Here is a 21,540-nt window from a genome sequence, read left to right as displayed (position 1 = left end):
GTCTATAATTCACAGGTACCACTTCTAGTAGCAATACAATGGTAGCTCCCACAGATGGGAACCCTGACTGTAAACATATAAAAGACAATATTGAAGAGAAGTAAGTATCTCATCAAAGAGCGGTTATTAGTTGAACTACAGGAATTCCTAGTAGGTACTATAAATACTTGTATTTATAAAAGCCATCCCAATGACTCCAAGTAAATCTGCATTGCAGGAAATACGTGACTGTAAATTTTCTAAGTTTAATGTAACCCAACTGGAATACTATTTGGGATTAACAGTACCAGCCTCAATTGTAATTTGAACTCAAAAAGCTTTAGAGGAAACTGAGTAAATTAAGGGATCAGTCCGGGTCAGGCTTTGTATTGCTATAGCTATATTGTTATTGATGCCTAAATTGGCTACTGTTACACTGGATTGTATATGTTTATGTAAGAGAAATTATACTGCAGATGGCTGTGGATACATCAAGGGCAAATGTTACTAGTTCAGTAATGTAGCCAGTTCACAAATGGATTTACTAGCTCACTAGAAATCAACAGTGACTGTGTGTTGAAAGCTAGTTTATTCTCCCAGTTAAGAGTATTTGGATGCCTGTTATCTGGCAAGATCCTTTCCAGCTAGTTTTAAAACAGATTCCTCCCTCCTCAATTTTTGAGCTTCTTAAGAACAATCTTTTGAAGAAATTTGCCAGACAGTGGTACCGATGTGAGGGTGGTGGAGAGCAAACAGCTAACACAGACTTAGTCAGGGTGTGAACATGGAGATCAACAGTAACTGACTGTGGGCATGCTTTCCTTTTGTGTTAAATATGAGCTGGCTAAGCTTAAAGTGAAAAGGGAGTAGGGATTCTCTAATTAACATGATAAAAAGTGTGCACAGAAAGAAGTGCTCCTACTGTAGAGTAGCTACTATGCGGTAAATTCACAAATGAGTATTTTGTGACAACTTGTTTGAGAGCCTTAGTAATTATATTTCCCATATAATTTCCCAGTTGGACACTTTTTTTCTTCCCTAGGATAATCATGTCAATATAGTTAGATTAGTAAATATATTGATAGAGACAACCCTGATTCTTCAGTTAAATTGGGGGGGAAGGGGGAAGCTGTGTGAAGATAAGTATTTTCACAGTATATACAGACAAGTATTTGGCTGCTATGGGGGCTGGAGCTGAAGAAACTTGTAAGGTAATGAAGGTGGTTTGAAAGTCTCTGCAAGTTTTGGCGTATGCTGTAGGGTTGTCTAACCACCTCCCCAGGGTAAATGCTTTTTGGTAGGATATACCATGTACATCTTAGACTTGCCAGGAGGAAAGAATTTTAGAAACTTACCTACAAAATAGCTTGGAAATTGTGCTTTTAGCGCTCTCATTTCTCTGATTTCTTTATAGTTTACCAGGTTAGTGAGGTGGGATCTTAGACTCTGTGTGTGTATGTACATGTCTGTGCCAGATCAAATGGGGTTGTCATTATTTTGCTCAAGAGTGAGAAGAAATCACTTGCGCGTAATGGTAACAAATATTTTAGTGTATCTAAATGTTAATGAAAATTATCTAACAGTAATGTAATTTGTAGTGGATTTTCTCCTCAAATCCCCTTATCTGGCATTGATTTTCCTTGTAAGATGAAATATTTTTACATAACACTTAGCTTTGCTAAAATACAGTTTTACTGAGAAGCCCCGTTTAATTTTTGTCACAGAACGTCAGTTACTAATGCTGCTTTATTTGGTTCTAGTTATGTACATCTAGACATCTACAGCGGGTTGAATAGTAACTTAAACCGCCAGCACCACAGACTAGAATCTCGCTACAGCAGCAGCTCTGGAGGATCATACGAAGAGGAAAAAAGTAATATTTTTATTTTACAATATTTCTATGGATAGAAGACAAAATTTTCAAGTATTAATACTTTAGCTGAAGGTTGTGGAACATGAGGAAATAAGCATTATCTGTGGGTTTTTCTCAGATCTGTTTAAAAATAACTGGGTTTTTTACGTTCTTTGGTCTTAGTACTGCTGTTGAAGTCTAGCATACATTTGATTACAATAGAATGTGCAAGGAAGATAATACACTTTCTTTCCTTCCCTTGTCCTCTGGAATGAGTTGTGAACATCTTCTCAAATGAAGTGGTTTTACTCTATTGGGTTTTTGCCAGTACCAACACCAAAGAGAGATGATTAAGCAGAAGAAACAAAAGAGATTAGCATGAGGAAAATGAGATAAATGAGGAAAAAGATGATGGGGAAAAAAATTTTAAAACCCCAGAAAATTAGAAGTAATAGTGCTTTTAAATGATAGCAGTCCTTGGCCTGTTTAAAAAAAAAAAAGAGTACAGAACTTTCTGAGAAGCCATAGTAAAGGAAAATATAGGAGGGGGAAAAGGATCTTGCTCTTATTTTCAACATTGTTTTGAAAATATTTTTTGGGTTGTTTTTTGTGATAATGTGATCTGTTTTTTCTGAGGTGCAGCAGTAAGGAAATAGGAAAAAAAGTATCCTGAAACTCCATATTCTTTTCAAGACTTTTCTTTAATGGAGGCTTATTAACTGTGGCTACTTTTGTACCAGTGCCTAAGATATAAAATCATGGTTGCAATGCTAGGGAAAGCTGAACAGGTCATGTAATTAGGCAAAAATGAGGACATTGGTCAGACAGTAATCGATGCTTTACATGGGTGGGGTTTGTATGCTTTGTCAGAGTACTTGTTTGACTGAAACTGGTTTCAGCTAACAAGCTGTTAGTAATTAAAATGACTGTACTTTAACCCTGCATGGGATTATCAGATACCTTTCAGTCTGATCCAGACTTTCAGTCTAATCCAGTGCTCCCACAGACTGTCCTCTTACGTTTCACTCAGGTTTTTTATTGACAGTTGATTTTGCTGCCAGTCAGGTTGTTACAGCACATGATACAGTACTGCCTTTTCCTTACTTCTCTTGGGCTACTGAACAACGGGATGTACATTTCTGCATTTTGAGCATTGCATGTCAGTATGGAATGTGGTGTGTCCCACGCTGTATTGAAGCAATGGAGTCCATTAGGATCTCCTTATGCACTCCTTAATGACTGATTCTGTGCAGACCATAAAGGTTAGAGTGAATATGTAGCTCATATCACCTCTTTCAAGAAAGTGGAACATAATGTCCTCTAAGAGCTTCTTGTAAAGATTGGGCATACTCATGCAGATCTCCTAAACTTTGGGTCAGTAACAGGTTGGCGGACCTTCTTTATTACTGCTTGGATGGCTGATTTCCAGTATCTTAGTTGTGGTCATTTTCATCTTTGTTTGCTATTTGTGATAGCAACCTGAAGCAGGTGAAAATTCACACGTTCCATCAGTAAGAAGTTTGTCACTTCTGGTCAAGAAGGCGGTAATGCGCTGATACATGTGTAAACTTCTGAAACTTCGGCGGCTATACTTCCAAAAGGACAACGGGTAGAATCACTGAAACATTGAAGTGTTAAGGCAGTCGTCTTACTTCTTTCTAGCCTTAATCGATCATTCTCAAGTCCAAGACATCTCATTTAAAACCAGAAAAATATTTTGGATATGTAACACAATATACTGGTACCAAATAGCTGATGTTTCTTCCACTCTTGAAGCTTGCTTAATCAAAACTAAATGTCTTTCTGTGTTTTCTTGAAAAATGTAATGATTTTCTGAGCTTTTGTCAAGCAGTGGGATTGGACTATGCTGTTGTAAAAGTGGCAAATTATGAGTTTCCCCATATATCAGGCTGGCATTACCTGACATGTAGAACTGGTGGATTTTTGCTAGTGAGACCTATAGAGAGGCACTCTTGAGAAATACTTCTTTAGCCTACAGTGGAATGCAGCTCTTCAAAATGAGTTCAGTACAATCTTGGGACCCAGCCTTAAGTCCCCATCTGACATGAGTTTTGAAATTAAAGGAAATTATATTAGATTACTTTGCCTTTTTTTCCTTACGTGCATCCATGTTCCCTATGTGCATCCATCCATCCATCCATCACTTTTATGAACCTATTCAACAAAATCTTACTCTTTTATGTGTGTGGCTTTTGTAGAATCATCCTTATGCTGAAAGAAATAACAATTTTCTCTGTTTTTTTTAAACTGTTTTACTACTGTTTGTGGCTGGTCCATCCCATCGAGAGACACACACGCACACACACAGACATACACACAGACACAGACACACACACACCCCCACCCCCACCCCCCACATCTCAGCTTTTCAAGAATTTAAAAATATTTTGTTAGAAGACTATATAATACAGAAACATATAATATATATTTTATTTTCCTGGTTTAATTACCTATTGTGTTAGGTGATTCAATGCCTCTGTATTCAAACTGGCGGTTGAAGGTGATGGAGCACAATCAAGGAGAGCCTCTACCTTTTCCACCGACTGGAGGCTGCTGGTCACCATTGGTGGATTACTTGCCTGAAACTTCTCCTCCGGGCATGTCACTTCACAGGTAGCTGTTTTAACAATGCTGATGGCAGGGCATTACATTTTAATTTGTATTGCACACATATAGTGACTTAAAGATAGCAGATAAAAATGTACTATCTACTGTCTTTAAATCTACTAATTTGTTTTCTGTGATTTTACTCATGGGTCTAGCAGTTTAAGATTTCTCAGCTTTTTAATTTGGAGGATTAAAGTTTTTCTATCTTCATTATGAGCATTCATCTTTTCCCTTATAATACAACTTGTGTAGATGTTTGTAGACTTAAAAAGAAACACTGGTTAGTAACACACCAAGTTCTTTGCAGCTCTACGTGAAGTTGACATTATGTTCTTCTAACAAATTACTCTTTTGTTTTTAGATGCAATATAGCAGTGATCCTTTTGACTGACTTGATAGTTGACCACAGTGTAAAGGTGGAATGGGGAGGATACTTGCATCTTTTGCTTCATGCAATTTTTATAGGTAACAACATTCTTAGAAATATGTCTGGTAAATTAGGAATTGTAGCTATTTGTGTAGCTTTTCTTTTCCACATCTAAATTAATGTTTGCCATTATATTGAGTTGTTAATCTGTTTTTTGCAATTTCAATTTAATTTGAAATTCAATTTCAAATTAAATCATAAATTTGTTAATATTTACACTATTTAAAATTCAACTAAATATGTTAGCTTGACTAATATGAATATAATTGTTTTGTAGTTGTTTCAAGGCACTTTCTGTTGGAGCCACTTTTACCTCTTTCTCCCTTGTAGAAGTCACAGTAAAATTCAAATTTTTTTCCATTTCTCTGTGTAGTAATTTTCATACAGAACACATTAAGTTTTTACTGCTCTTAATTTATTAATTAAGTTACTGTGAGAGGATTATTTTATGATATAAAGAGGACATATTAATGTTTGTTAAACTGTATGCTTTTGTTTTTATATTGAAACACTGAAAAAACATTTAGTGAATTATGTATCTATTATTTAGTAAAGCATAACAGACCAGTTTGGATGCTGCTATTTTATAAATAATTTAATTCGGCGTGCCCTTTGAATGTAATGAAGTTTTTCCATTTTCCTTTTGTGTTAGGTTTTGACCACTGTCACCCTGAAGTCTATGAGCATTGTAAACGTCTGCTTTTGCATCTACTGATAGTGATGGGATCTGGCAGTAATGTCCAGTCTGTTGCTTCTGTCCTACTCAGAAACAGAGAGTTCAATGAGTCCAGGGTGCTTACTGTCAAGCAAACTACCCATTTAGATTATACTTTCACAGGTATGCTTTAGATTTATTAAGTGTTGCTTGTTAAAATGACATGGAAAGTTATCTTTTCTTCAAGCCATTATGAACATTTCTGCTATTTGTAATATTTTCCTAAGCCCTTGGCATGAAAATGTATTTCTTCAGATTTTAATTGTCAGAACAAATATGGTTCACATTAGCACTTTGTGCCCAGTCATCAGAATAGGGAGCACAGTTGAATGATGAAATAGTAGTGGAAACCACAGAAGGAGCTCTGTGTGTTAGATCTTTAATACAGCAGTTTTTATAATGCTCTTGAAAATAAAACCCAAGAAGATACATCTCTTACTTGTTTATAGTGACTTTAAATTTCTGAATTTTGTCAGCTGTAAGTGCATTGTTCAATAGGCTGACAGAATATTGTTTTATTACCTTCTAATTTTCACCTTAATGTTACAATATTATAATTATACAGGAAACTATATATTTTCTATGTATTTCTTTATAAAAGGAACATTTTAGTGATGTGAGCCTATTGTAGTTTCTAAAGAAATGTGAAATAGTTAATTTTTTTGAAACCTAGTTTCATATTATTTCAGTAGGTGGCAGCATATTGCTACACAATTTGTTTCCTCTCTGTTCACATCAGAAGTGATTTTGTCACCAACCAAAAAATATTCATCTGGTTTGTGAATTTGATATTCATAGCAAAAAGGAATTAAAGAACAAGCATAGTGAAAGAATTCTTTTATGTAAAGCTATTCACAGAACTTCACCAGTGCCACCTGTATAGTGACTTATACAAACCATTCCATTCCTAATCTTTACAGTTTTGGGTAAAACTGTCTAAACGTGACACAGTATTTTGCTATTACTAAAACAAAAATGTCAGATAGAAACTAGAGCAAGATCAGCACCAAACATTTCCAGCTAATGATTATGTTAAGGTTAATTACAGATATGCATGCCTAGCACAAGTTCAGACGAGCTGATGTTAAATTTTATTTGGGCCAGCTGATACCCTAGTCCAAACCCTGTGGCTCCGTAGAGTGAAAATTTGTGGTGGATATCAGTGATTCTCAAACTTAAGTACAGTTGTTACAGTCAGAGGTTCATGACCAGTTCCTTGCCAGTTTACGTTCTCCCAGCACCTCATAGATAGAGGCATAATGTAAGGAGTTACTGCACTTGTATTTTATTGCCACGTGATTCCTTACATGCAGAGAAAAACCTTAACAGCAGCAAGGTTAAACTAACTTCAGAGAAACTTTGTGCAGCTAGAGGGGCTCTGCCTAGGGTCAGTTCACTACCTAATACGTAGTGTTCACTAGTTTAAAGTACTCTCAATTACACCGGGTCTAAGTTTTAACAAAACCATTATCTGCACATTATTGAATAGTTTATATGATTTGTCTCAACTCCTTAAGAAGAGATGCTCAGAAACCGATGAGCTGTCATATTACCAACACAAAATCAAACAAAACACAGTAGTTTTAAAAAGGGATCTAGCAGTTCCTTATTAAGGGTCCAGTCATGTGAAGACTTTGTATATATCAGACTTCATTGAAATTATTGCATTAAATTACTCTCATTGCATTTGCTAAGTTACTGATTTATTTTTTTAGAGGGCTTTTTTTTCTTTTATGTATTTAATATTAACTGTCAACTTAAGAGTGCATTATCGTCTTGGTTTTATTTCAGCAGGTGTTCATGATTTTATACCTGATTACCAGCCCTCCCCAATGACAGACTCAGGGCTTAGTTCAAGTTCTACCTCTTCTAGCATCAGTTTAGGAAATACAAGTGCTGCCATTTCTCATCTGCACACCACAATCCTCAATGAGGTTGACATTTCAGTAGAGCAGGATGAAAAAGTGAAAACTCTCATAGAATTTATTACCTCAAGGTAAGATTTCCAATTCTTATTTTTGTCAAGACATGTATTTTGTGGAGTTACGGCAAAATCCTTACTATTTAGGGTCACATTGTCTGATTTTGGCTGGTCTATCACCAGTAAGAGATAGTTTAATCCTGCAGTGTTTTTATGTGATACAGCTTATGCACAACTCTAACTTTCCAACAATTTCAGAGAATTTTGGCTACCCTTTCATGTCCTGAGTGTTTAAAAGTCTTTTGCCATGTTCTACGCAGGTCTGTTATCTTTGCTTGCCATACAGTTTATAGAATTTCCTTTTCCATGGAAAGGACTAGGTCTGGAATACATAAAGATGATTAGGGAGCCGCAAGATTTGTGTGGAATTTATGGATTACCCAGTAGTAGAGAGCTTGGCTGTTCAAAAACCAGTAGTTTGTGGCAAAGGACATCTGTAAAACCATCAACACTTGTGCAGTTTGTATGATAGTTTATATAAAGCTTTCAAGATTTTGTAAATCTGAAATCCTGTGTGTTTCTCAAAGCTGTTGATTACTTATGCTTTACATCAGCCTAAATTTAGAATAGTGTGGTGGAAGATAGATGGGAAGAAAATAGGAAGGTGGCTGTTCCAAGGACTGTATAATGGTGTTAGCTGTGCTGGTTCTTTGTTACATAACTATGGTCTAACAGAGAACCTCTCTTCCTAAACTTGCACTGTTATTTCAGTTGGATCTGATATAGTGCTCTTCACCTTGTATTAACTTCTTGTAAATCATTACATAATATTGGGCGGTTGTCACACTTCTTTCCGATTTGTGTCTGCAGTTCTAAATGGTTTCTTTTATGGGATAAGTAGTAGATAAATAGCAATTGATCTTAAGGTTAAAATAATATTTGCATAATATTAATGACAAAGGCTATGTTTTATGTTCTGTTAAGTATTTGTTCTATTTTCATATTTTTAGAAAAAGAGGCCCACTTTGGAATCATGAAGACGTTTCAGCCAAGAACCCTAATATAAAAAGTGCTGAACAGTTAACTGTGTTTTTAAAGCATGTGGTATCTATATTTAAACAGTCTAGCTCAGGTATGTTTGAAAACAATCAGTGGGTGATAGAATAGCCAAGTCTGCAAACTAAATGGATTTTTTTTAAATGGCGGTAAACTTCCAGTTTATCTATAAAATCACTCTAGGTGGTCACTTACTGATTCTAAGTAATAAATTTTTCTTGTGTGTTGCACACTTCAGTTCATGTTTCTATTATGACAGATTTAAATATAGTCTTCTAGGAATGAGAGAAAAATATTAATTTATTGTGGAAACTTAATATGCATATCATAAATGGTTTATTCTTTGCAAGTCTCCCCAGTGTTAAGTATTTTGGCATATGAGTTTATATGCCTGGAAGGATTTTTGACAGCAATAGCCTTGAGAAAAATGTAGAAGATGAGAGTATTTTAAAGTTAGGAATGACTTTGGCAATTTACTCTTCATTAAATTCAGTTGATTTTGTTTTTTACAATGCATTGTGTTGCTTCAGTATTTATTTACTTTTATAGGAGGATTTCAATTGGAACACCGTCTCAGTGAAGTTGCTTTGCAAACTGCACTTTCGTGCTCCTCTCGACATTATGCTGGGAGATCCTTTCAGATTTTCAGGGCTCTGAAGCAGCCTCTTACTGCATCTACACTTTCTGATGTTCTCTCCAGACTAGTAGAAACTGTTGGAGATGCAGGAGAAGAAGCTCAGGTATTTGAAATCTTTCCCCCAATTACTTAGAAAGCTAAGCTTGCCTGAATAAAATACTTGAATAATTATTTTAATGACAGTAAAATTTAAAAGCATTTTTTATTCAGTTGCTTTTTATTTTAAAATAAAAATATTGCAGATATCAAAGCAGTTTTGTTTGTGACACTTCCTGAATTTTCATCTAATTAAATGAGAAAAGATAAGCTGTGCACATTCTCTTCTACAGCAATAGGAACTTTCAGAGTGTGATACATCTGTTTCCTGAAATCACCTTCTCTTGCATAGTTAGAATCTTAAGATCAGCCGTATTAAAAATAATTTGTTCTCTTTTATTAAGAACTTAACCTGATTAAGTGTTAACAGCTGTCCAACTCAGTGTCATTGTACACCTAAAGAAGAGTCTAAATGACGCCATCCCTAAGTTCATCCTTAAAAATAATGAAAACAGAATGAATTCTATAAATATTTAGAAATAAAGCTTTTCCATGTCTTGAAGATACACTGCTAATTTGAGCTGCCTCATCAAAATTGCATTCTAATTAAAGCATGAAATAACAATTTAACTACAGATACAGATTTTATATTTTTGTAGCGCTACTCAGTAGATCTGTGACCTTCCTTGTGCATATTGCGTAATTAATAATGACCTGTGGCTTTCCCCAGGGTTTTGTCATAGAACTGCTTCTAACCTTAGAGTCTGCTATTGATACGTTGGCTGAAACCATGAAGCATTATGATCTGCTTTCTGCCCTTTCTCAGTAAGTTCTTTTATTAGTCAAGCTACATTACACATTTTTACACATTTGAATTATTAAAGATCTGCATTACAAATGTAATGAAATGATTTCTTGCTGTCTTTACAGAATAATTGTACCCTTATACCAAAATTGCTTGCTTTTTTATGGTTTTATGATTCTGCCTTAAGCAAAACTCGTAAGAACTTAGATTTTCTGAAAAGGATCTCTGCTACCTTTCCAACCTCTTGGGTCCAATTTAAAAAAAAAAAAAAAAAAGGAAAATGTTCAAGATGTTCTTTATGGCTCAATTCTGAAATGTCAGTTCTTCTAAAACGTCTCAAAATAAAGAAATAAAGGCACTGAGTATATTTAGAACTTCCTTTTTAAATTGGGCCCTACTGACCTTGATTAATAGTGTGATTTTTTTTGAGGTCTTATTTTTTTCCCTATACGTATAATGAAGGTAATGGCACCAATCTTTAAAAGATAATTTAAGGCTCACAAATGAAAACTCCTATACTGCAATACTTCCATTCCAAAGTTAATACAGAATAAATTTCTTCAGTCACAGCAAATGCTTTTCTGTCCTAAGCCTCGGGTTTGTTGTCCATATAGAAGTGTAATTGAACAGAGTCATTTGTGTGTCTCATTACAGTCTGAGTGGTTAGCTCAATGACTTTTTATCAAACTGAAAAAAAAAATCCTAAATGTACAGATGCTTTCATAGCAAAATTTTTTGAAATGTTGAGACTTCTAGGAATATATTCAGTTTCATAGTATCAGAACTGGAAGGTGTTGTTTTTTCTAGGTCAGATACTTCAGACAAATAGGAGGTAATAAGTAAATAATTTCATTTTTTAATTCATTTGGTTTTTTATCTTTATCACATCTATAAGTAAGCTGGAATGCTGGGTCTTCAGATAATCTTTTACATGCTGTAGGCTTTTTCTGATTTTACTGAATTGTTATGTAACTATTTTGGTATTCTGATATTGTAATGAATAGATTTGGTAGCAGAGATACTGGGATGCTACAGTCTTGTCCTTACGCTGTAAGGATATTTTGTTAATATATGTAGAAATTCTGTGTTTTCATATACAATACTGTTCCAGTGATGAAGGGGAGTATTCACTGTATGTGTATATATGTGATTAGCGACACATCTTTCTTCCTTTTTTCTAAACTGGGTTATTAAATATTTCGCATGGAATAATATATAATACTGATTTTTATTTTAGAACCTCATACCATGAATCTGTAATGGGAAACAAGTATGCAGCTAATAGGAAAAGCACTGGACAGATAAACCTAAGCACAAGTCCCATTAATAGTGGCAGTTGTTTGGGATACTACAGCAATACAAGGAGTAATTCTTTGAGACTGAATTTAATCAGTGAGCGGAGAGGTGATCGTCGGCGGAGCAACACACTGGATATAATGGATGGAAGGATAAATCATGGTGGAAGTTTGGCCAGGACTAGAAGCCTTTCCTCCCTGAGAGAGGGAGGGATATATGATGTGCAGCCCACTACTGACCCTGTCAACTTGATGGCCACCATATTTTGGATTGCAGCTTCATTGCTAGAGTCAGATTATGAGTATGAATACCTTTTGGCTCTCAAGCTACTCAACAAACTTCTTATTCACTTGCCTCTGGATAAATCAGAGAGTCGGGAAAAGATAGAGAAGGTGCAGAATAAACTGAAATGGAATAATTTTCCAGGCCTTCAGCAGCTTTTCCTTAAAGGCTTTACTTCAGCATCTACACAAGAAATGACAGTTCATCTCCTCAGTAAACTCATCACAATTTCCAGGCATGCTTTGGTGGATCCTTCTCAGTTAGCAGGTATCTTTAGTAAATGCATATGTAATGAAAATGCATATTTTTTTAAATTTATTTAAGTGTAATCAACATCAGCAGAATCATGCATTTGCCATAAAAAAACAAAAACAAAAACAAAAACCACCCTTCAGTAATGCTTTTTGCAGTTGTTAATGCTACAGTGTTAGATAGTGCAAATACATTACAGACTATGATTATCTGTCAGGAAATACAGCACATAAACTTTATGTATTGACTATTAACTTACTTTAAACTTGCCTACAAGTGAGTTTTTAGAGCATGTGTAGTATTTTTCATGATGTTGTGCTAAGTAACTCAGTTAGTACTATTTCAAACATTTACACATTTTAGAAACGATGTGGCTGTACTGCCTAAAGCTGTCCAGTTTCATGGTTCTGCTTAATTCATCCAGCGATGATTTTATTTTCATCTTATGTGTATTTATACCTAACACAGACATTTACATACATTCTACATACATACACACTTAGGTACATGTATGTGTATGTATAATATATATATATCTGTGTGAATGTGTGCATCATGCTGTAAGGGTTCCTAAATGACAGATAACTCCATGTTAAATTAAGTCATAGTAAAAATCTTTAGGGCTCATGTAACTGTGTTTATGTATGTGTTTAGGATTTCCCCTAAACATCTTGTGCCTACTTCCTCATCTGATCCAACATTTTGATAACCCAACTCAGTTTTGTAAAGAAACAGCTGACAGGATAGCAAAGGTAGGTAAAATGATGCCTGGAGAAATATCCAGGAGTCTATACCAGCATTATTTCTGTATTTTTCTGCTCCCTTATGTAATACTTCTATGTGATTATAATAGTCATATGGAAATGACTATAAAAGGTCATATTTTAAAGATGTTACCTAGTCCTAATTTATATAGTTGGACCTCATACCAACCCCTGAGATTCCCTTTGGCAATGAAAAGACACCTTTAGCTTATTCTGTAAAACTTAGATGTAAAGAACAGATTTCCTCATTAACGTTATCAATTACTTTTTCTTACTGGTCTAATTTTTCAGTTTGTAATTTTAAATGTAAACCTAGTCAATTTTTAAACACTTCCTAATTTATTTGAGAAGGATGTGATCCTTTCAGGCTAGTAGGTAGAGAAGAAAAGGTAGTATGTTCTTTTTTTTTTACGTGTATACAGCCATTAACCTTGGAATATTTCTGAACGGTAGTGTCTGTTAAAGCAGCGCATGGTGCACGCCGGCAGCCAAGCTGGTGGTGTGCTGGCCTGGCAGCCTGCATTTTAAGGAAGAATGTGGAAAGGGGAGGGCGAAAGTGCTGTCTGTGGTAGGAGATGCAGCCCTAGCCCTCTGGCTGTCCAAACTGTGATACATAAATCACTCAGCTGCGCTGGCCATCTCAAAGGAGTACATGCCTAGTGCAAATCCAGAAATTACTGCTGTACCTTAAATGCTTGCACTGCTAGCTAGGGAGAGTACTTGACATAAGTTTGGTATGAGTAGTAAACAGTATGGATGGTACAGTACCAGAGTTCAACAGAAGCTGTAGGTGTTGCTTGTGTGATTAGTTCGATTTCAGTTACTAGAAAATAGAGTGGAATCTGGAAGAAATGCATAATGACTCGTGAATGCTTAGGCTAAAAATTTGTTATTTCTAATATAATTAAATATGGTTTTTGCTTTTCAGGTTTGTGCAGAGGAGAAATCACCAACTCTTGCCAATCTGGCTCATATGATGAGTTTATACAGTACGCACAGTTATTCCAGAGACTGTTCTAACTGGATTAACGTAGTGTGTAGATACTTGCATGACTCTTTCTCAGATGCCACATTTAACCTCGTAACTTATCTTGCAGAGGTAAATATTTAATAAAAGTGTATCTCATGTTAGTCTGTGATCAACATTGCACATACTCATTGCTAATTCCTTATTTTTCATGATTCTGAATACTGGGGGGGGGGGGGGGGGGGGGGGGGGGGAGCGAGCTGGGGCGAGGGGGGGGAGTGCACCTTCCATAATGGCAGAATAACATTAACAAGTTTTAGAATATAGAAAAGGGATGACTGCTGCCATTTTGGCGTGTGCAATTTAAATGTACATTGAAATCATAATCCCTCTAATGAAAGGTCCTTTTTTATGGTAGTAGTGTTTTTATATTTTGTAGTAGTAGATATTTATATTCTGTACTACATGAATAAAATGCTCACACTGTCTTGTCTTTAGCAAAATGTACGTAGTGCAAATTTTAAGAGGCCTCTTTTTAGCCGGGTACACATTTAAAGATGTCCTTATCATAACTTTACAAAATAATTTCACAGTTCAATTGTAAGTATTGCATAGTATATAATCAAAGATAATTTAAATTATAGAATTCAGTATATGCTTCTAGCCATTCATACAGGAAAACCTTTATTACCTTTAAGTAGCTTGTCAAAAAGCTTGTAGACCTGGTTCTCGAAGTATATTACTTCAAGATTTTGAATATATACTTGAAGTATATCACAGCAACTCAAGCTGATGAAGCTATTTTTAAAAATATTTGTACATTCTCATGAATGACTTTATATGTACTTATTTTGTTCATAATATTGTGTTTACCAGCCTTCTTTAAGGCATAGATGTAGTTGTTTTTTCATACAGCTTTGGAATTTTGAATTTGTATGAACACTTCTGTTTAGTGAGACGTGTTTTTTTATTAGGTACTTTAGATCTGTGCTAGTAAATGTGTCAAAACCCAGGTAAAAGACTGAATTGGGACAGAGAACATTGTTCTGTTGCATTCTTGGTTTTTTTTGATGTTAAAATTTTGAAGATCGTGAAGTGGTACACTTACGTTTCTTGAATGGGAAAATAAATTTGTATGGAAGTTATCTATACTTTAATGTTTGTTTTCACTTTTTGCTGCCATTAGGCCCTAATTAAATTCTGTATTTTAAAAACCTTCTTTTTAGCTGTTAGAGAAAGGGTTATCCAGTATGCAACAGTCCTTACTGCAGATCATTTACAGTCTTCTGAGTCATATTGACCTATCCACAGCACCAGTGAAGCAGTTTAATTTGGAAATCATAAAAGTGATTGGTAAATATGTTCAGGTAGGTACTCTGAAAAACTGTAAAATCCTTTTTGCTTATTATCAAAGCGGTAGTGAAATTACACTTGTATGTTTGGAGGAATTAATTTACTGCAGATATAAAAATAGTTTTCAAAGTCAGATTCCATAGTATTTTATTTTTGTCCTATGTACTTAATTCACTATATGCTTGTGTATTTGTCTAATTTGATTTATATCTTGTGGGTCAAGTTACCTGACTGAATGTGCATCTATACAGATATAGGCAAGTCTACATATATAGTTAAAGGAGATGATCCTTCAACTATTAAAATATAAGAAATGCTTACTGCTAAATACTGCACAAATGTTTTATTTAAGTGTATATGTTTTGGTTCAAAAGGAAGTTTTACAGGTAAATGCATATTTAAACAACTTTCGCTAATACATCTGTGAGGAACATTAAGTTGCACCTTAACAAATTTGAGTGTATTTTTTATTAAAGAAAATCCCCAAAAGATGAGCAATAATATTTTGCCCTAGGTAATTTGATCCTTTGTACTTGGAACACAATTTACTGAAAATCTATTTCACAGAAGAAAGTCTAGCATCTTGCTGAAAGATTTTATAAAAATCCCTGGAGCATTAAACTATTTCAGTGCACATTTTCCCCGCCTTCCCCCTTTTCTCTTTTCCAGAATTACATTACTGCCAGATGTATTTCAGTCAAATGGTTTAATCATAATTAACCAGGAAAAAGTAGCGCTCCATGGATGTTTTGTTATTGATGGATATGTACTTTAGATATTATGCTCCTGTCAGAGTGCATTAGGCAAAATGGAATGATTAACATTAACTCTAGTTTTTATAGTCTGATGGCTGCTTGCTTCACCTCTGACCTTTATCTGAGCTTTGTGTGCAAGCCCACGCTACCGTGGAATGTAATCTTAATTAGAAGATGTTAGCTATCAAACTAATGGTAGCAGCAAAAAAAATATTCCAGAGAATTTTTTGTGTTTTTGATACAATAAAACACGTCACTATAAATGACAAAAGAAAAGATCATAAATGAACATGTCTTGTTTAAATGTTGTGCTACTAAGCTGGGTTTTTTCCACTGCCATCACAATGCATCTTAATAAATATAAGTTGCTACAAGGATGGTTCAAGTTTGCAACTAGTTTTTATATGTTTATAATGCACAGAAATTCAGGAGATTGTTGGAGACTTTTGTTACTTAGAGCCTTAAAAGTGGCATTTTTTTTTCTTCGTGCAATATTTTTTTTAAAAAAATTATTGAAATATATTAAATTTTAAACATGGTATCCTCATTTAAAAAAAAAAAAACCCAACAAAAAACAAACAAACAAAAACCCCAAACAAACCAAAGCAGGCATCCTGTTAATTTCAAAAACTGGACAATTTTAAGTTTCAGGTAGAACCCTAACATCTTTGGGAGGGTAGATCTTAGCCCTCCCAAGGCACTGCTTTTGGTGGAAGTCTCTTCTGTGATTCACTCCACAATCTCCAGTTGAAACTACTGAATTATTTACCTTACCTTAATCATCATTTCAATGAGAGTGCACTTCACTTAGGCTCTGCCTATTAAGCTCTCATACTTTTGCCATGGCTTTTTTAAGCACTCCATTGGTTTGATACTATGTAAAAACCTTGTAAATGTTTTTGCCTTTCTTTTTTTTAGGATCTTTAAAATGTCTGAGGAAATACAAAGTTTGTCTGTTTCAAATTCTGTTTACCTTGCGTAAAGGTGTAAAATAATTAAAGATGCCAGGAGGTGGAAGTTGTTTTGCTTTTAAATGCTATGAATTTTTATCTTTTGGGGCATGAAGGGCAGATACTTCAGACAATGGTAAAAAACATCGTGTAAATACAGGAAGCGAGGGACATAGAACAGTCTGGTGCAGCTGGCATTGTCACCCGGTGCTGGTGAGCCTGTCTGGCTGGACCTGACCACCCACCATGAGATGACCGTGCTGCTGCCTTCCCAGCACTTGAAGGTCCACAGCTGACCACCTGTGCTAGGACCTTGCAGCCACATGTAGAAGATCAGAACTTTTGGTTTGGGGAATCTTGCAGTCAATCAATGCAAAGTCCTACTGTGCAGTAAAAATGGCGGCCTTGTTTGAAGTGATTTTGTGATTTGTGTATGTTCTCTTTAGAGTCCATATTGGAAGGAAGCCCTTAATATTTTGAAACTGGTGGTGTCTCGGTCAGCAAGCCTTGTTGTACCAAATGATATTCCAAAGTCTTATGGAAGTGACATAGGTTCTCCTGAAATCTCTTTCACGAAAATTTTTAATAATGTCTCCAAGGAGCTACCTGGGAAGACCTTAGATTTTCATTTTGATATATCAGAGGTAATTATTATATGTAAATTATAATGCAATAATGACTTTGTTGCCAACTCAGATTTGTTTTCTTTTAGCCTTCCACGTTTATATATTAAAATAAATACAGATTTTAAGAATGGCAGATGTTGAAGTTTTACATACATGTAATTAGAGTCATACTGAAAGATAATTTTTGAATTTTTATATGTTATGGTTTTGCCTTTTCCCCCCCTTTGAATGTCTGGAGAGTTAGTTACTAAAAGTCAATATGATTATTCTCAAGGGTATTTCTGCAGTGTCAGAGAACAGGCTACTGCAGCTGGCTGCTGCTTGCAGCTGTACGTTCCAGGCTTTTATCAAATGAAGGGTTGAGAGGATTAAAACCCTGTATGGCAATTTTGGCATGACTTTGGAAGGGGGGAGAAAACTTACAGGAGAGTAGGATACAGAATATAGGAACCTCAGTGCAAGATGGATGCAACTGGAGAAAAGCCTCTGTAGTTAAAAACAACACCCCAATTAGGGTTCATTAGAACTGGAAATAATACAGCTGATACTCATTCTATGTCTGAAAAGTGGAGTGTAGCCAAATGACTGCAGTGTAATATAGGGATGGTAAAATTGTAGAAACTTTAGAAGTAATCAGCAGTAAAGGCTCCTGGTTGAAGCTGACCCTAGGTAATTATTGGAGGTATAGATTCTGTCTTAGGAGCATTACTTAAATTGGTAAGTGAATTCCTTACTGGATATTTCAGTGAATGCAAGTAATTGAAAGATGAGATGAATTCCCACAGAGTTCATTGGAGTAGCATTTACTGTCACAAAGGCTGAATATGATCTTTGGTTTTCAGAAGTGTGCGTGTGTTAGTAAGGTTGCTAGTCTATGAGAACAGTTTGTTCATGTCTGTGAACGATTCTATAGAGAAGCTTTGCATCTTTTGAACTTAGAACACAGTTGTTTTTAAAGTGCGTTTAAAAAAATATATAACTGGATTGCCAGCATAAATCTTGCATATTTCAAAAAAACACAAGTGGGCAGAATGGCAGCCTGCTATGCAGGATAGGATTATTCAGCTTTATATTTCTCAGTGTACCAGTGCTCAGTGGATTAGGTCATGGGCTTCATAGGTTGCTTAAAATCAAACAGACAAACCTTCCGACATTCTAAATTCTATTCTAGTTCTAAATTCTAAAATCAGATGTGTAGACTCTACTAATATGGATTTGAATTTTAAGAAAGTATTTCTTGTCTTTGACAGACACCCATTATTGGGAATAAGTATGGTGATCAACATAGCGCAGCTGGTCGAAATGGGAAGCCAAAAGTCATTGCTGTCACCCGGAGCACTTCTTCAACTTCATCAGGCTCCAATTCAAATGCATTAGTTCCTGTCAGCTGGAAGAGACCACAGCTATCTCAGGTACATTGTCTCTCAAACACATTATACATATATTATAGACAGTGTTTATAAACATTAAAAAAGTAATTGTTAACTTTTAATTAGAAGTCTATACTGTGTCTTAGCAAAACAGTAAATATAGCATAAACTAAAAGCTAATACTGGTGAAAATTAAAAATGGTAAGATTCTTTTCACTGAAGTCAGCATGCGAGATGGCTAGTTAAAAAATGCAGACGTTTTACGTTTTTACCTGGACCTCCAGCATATGCCTTGCTATGTGTTTTTCTTTGGTATATTTTTCAGAGAAGAACTAGGGAGAAACTAATGAACGTGCTTTCTCTGTGTGGTCCAGAATCTGGTCTTCCCAAGAATCCTTCAGTAAGTGGTGATGGTGGTTTGTTTTGGTTTTTAAATTCCAGCAGTGAGAATGCCTTTGTGTTTTCAGGTATTGATGAACTTATGAAGAGTGAGTTTTGACAAACTGATTTTGGTTCAACAATTCACAAATCCAATTGAAGAACTAAAAAGAGATTAAATCATAAGTCATGAATTGCTGTTATTCCTCAAGAAGTCCAGTGGGCACCATTCTTTACTAGACAGGTTTCAAAACAGTATTTAAATTCAGCCACAACTCGTGTTGCTGTCTCAGTGAATTTAGGTCAGACTCACAGGGGGAAGACTATACATTTTAAAGCAAGGATAAATTACTAGGATTAATTCTTACTTTTTATCTTACTTGGTTATCAAACCAAGATTATATTTTTTTAAAAGTCTTTGGACTGGAACTCAAATCTTTCCTCTCTAAATTAAATTGATTGATGTTGAGGAGCTCTGTTGATCAAACTAACCCTTAATACTTCTTCACAGAAGAGCAGGACTACACTGCCACTCCAGAATGGCGTGTTGCATGTTTGAGGCTGCACATATGAATTTTAATTGTCTTGGCTAGATGAGGGGATTGAACTAGGTCTCCCCTATTCTAGTCCATTATAAATAAGATGTGCTTTAGCGAGAAGGAGCAGCCAGTGGCTGAGGACTGCAAGGATGTTGATGCTGTGTTGAAAATACCATCAAATCCATTGAAAACGGCCAGTGGATCACACGGCTTCAAATTAACATGGGTATCAGCAGGAACAATAGTCTTAACTGTTGAGTAAAAATAGGGCGATGGTGTTACTTCAGTGTATGGCATAGAAAAGACCCCCAGTGGCATACTAAGCTTAATGGTGGTGATGACATTAAGAGCTTTTAAAATGAAGTGAGTAGCCTGTCTTGGTTATCATCTAGAATATCTTTTATTGCAACATAGAAGTTCTTAGCTGGGGAAAAAATATTGATGAGAGTTGCATATTTTATCTAGTGGAGGAGGTTAAAATAAATAAAATTAGATGCCTGAAAGCTGAAACTGAAGGGATTGTGAAAAATAAAAAATGGAAATAAACAGCAAATTGTAATTTGTGAAGATTATTGTCACTGGAAGCCAGCATTGGGTGCCTATTTATAGGTATACAGTCCTTCCACAGAAACTGATAGGCAAAAATGGTATGGCCTGTGAAATGCTGGATGATTATTGTGATATTTTTTTTTGTTGTTGTTCTTAAGTTTGATTAATATTGTGGTTATGAAAATGAAGGTTTGGGTGAAGGTTTGGGGGTATATTTTTCTCTTTATTTGAACCTTCGCAGCTCTCAGTTACATTAAGGAGACAATGATATCACTGGTTTAAAAATGTAGTATAAAATCCAGCAAGTCTTGAAACAAGTTGCAGTCTGCAGTGCCCTAGTATTATCGTTACAGTGGTACGCTCGCTGCTGCTAATGCCATTAAATTGCAGGAAAGCAGGATATCTGACTTTTGGAGAAGTTGGAACTTTTAATTTCTATTTTTACCTGTATCTGCAGGTTGTGTTTTCTTCTAATGAAGACTTGGAAGTTGGAGATCAACAAACTAGTCTTATTTCAACAACTGAAGAAGTGATTCAAGAGGAGGAAGTGGCTGTAGAAGACAATACCAGTGAACAGCAATTTGGAGTTTTTAAAGACTTTGACTTTTTAGATGTTGAATTGGAAGATGCAGAGGTGAGACCTTGGGATTTCTTCTGTGTATTTCCGTTTGAGAACATCTTAAAAATAAGGTTATGTTGGTGCAATTCTAAGGAATTGGCAGCTCTTCTAACTAGCCCAATTGGGAAGAATTTATGATGTTACTGAGCTTAACTTGCATGATAAAAAAGGTGTCTAAACTGTGCGGTGTTAAGTTGTTGCAAGTTGTTGGGTGTTTTTTGGAGGGGTTAAGTGACTTAACCTGAAAGTGAAGTGATATGACAGTATAAGCCAATGACAGGATGAACACCTGAGTATCATGCAGTAGAACACTTATTTATGGAACAATACATAAGAAAATGTCAATCTTTGTTCCTGATATTTTTCTGCATTTTGAAAAGATGAAGAATAGCTTTCAAAGTTACAAACTGTGTGATATACTATCTCATTATATACGATTGACTTGGTCACCATAATTGCTTGCATTGACTTTTACATTATATCTGGCTTGTTGCAGTTCTTGCATTTCCTCCACTTCTCCTGTTAAAAAAAGAAAGGGGAGGTAAAATAAAAATAATATCAAGAAATAGTAAAGGTTCTGTTAAAAAATGTTGCTTGTTTGGAATAAATAAAAGGCTTCAGACCAGAATTTGCTGAAGCTTTAAAGTATGACTATAAAAGGATTGGGGAGAAGAAATCAAATGCTTTATAGTTTCTTTCAGTGCTTTTGTTATAGTCTATACAAATTATTGAATTAGTAATGGAGACCCTCGCAGGTCTACTAAGAATAATATCTGCCTATCTA

At 35.3% G+C, this 21,540-nt stretch overlaps 1 protein-coding gene across 11 annotated transcripts in view; it reads left to right on the top strand.

Moving 5' to 3' along the window:
• The window catches only part of FRYL (FRY like transcription coactivator), a 185,766-nt gene that overhangs the window by 136,468 nt on the left and 27,758 nt on the right, over nt 1–21,540 (top strand). For 8 of the 11 annotated variants that reach the window (XM_055796392.1, XM_055796391.1, XM_027779322.2 and 5 more), the window contains 17 exons: nt 16–100; nt 1,740–1,852; nt 4,315–4,465; nt 4,821–4,924; nt 5,539–5,724; nt 7,393–7,597; nt 8,533–8,654; nt 9,128–9,318; nt 9,982–10,076; nt 11,294–11,901; nt 12,541–12,638; nt 13,579–13,749; nt 14,844–14,984; nt 17,122–17,319; nt 18,552–18,713; nt 18,997–19,071; nt 20,595–20,771. In XM_055796392.1, the coding sequence (XP_055652367.1) occupies nt 16–100; nt 1,740–1,852; nt 4,315–4,465; nt 4,821–4,924; nt 5,539–5,724; nt 7,393–7,597; nt 8,533–8,654; nt 9,128–9,318; nt 9,982–10,076; nt 11,294–11,901; nt 12,541–12,638; nt 13,579–13,749; nt 14,844–14,984; nt 17,122–17,319; nt 18,552–18,713; nt 18,997–19,071; nt 20,595–20,771 (2,882 nt within the window). The remainder of the gene's footprint in view (nt 1–15; nt 101–1,739; nt 1,853–4,314; nt 4,466–4,820; nt 4,925–5,538; nt 5,725–7,392; nt 7,598–8,532; nt 8,655–9,127; nt 9,319–9,981; nt 10,077–11,293; nt 11,902–12,540; nt 12,639–13,578; nt 13,750–14,843; nt 14,985–17,121; nt 17,320–18,551; nt 18,714–18,996; nt 19,072–20,594; nt 20,772–21,540) is intronic. The other 3 variants (XM_027779323.2, XM_027779330.2, XM_055796388.1) reach the window with 1 other exon arrangement.

This window comes from Falco peregrinus, chromosome 2 (assembly GCF_023634155.1).
Source record: "Falco peregrinus isolate bFalPer1 chromosome 2, bFalPer1.pri, whole genome shotgun sequence".
Taxonomy (NCBI): Eukaryota; Metazoa; Chordata; class Aves; order Falconiformes; family Falconidae; genus Falco; species Falco peregrinus.
Note: the sequence above shows the minus strand (reverse complement) of the source record. Positions and strands in the feature narration are given on the sequence as shown.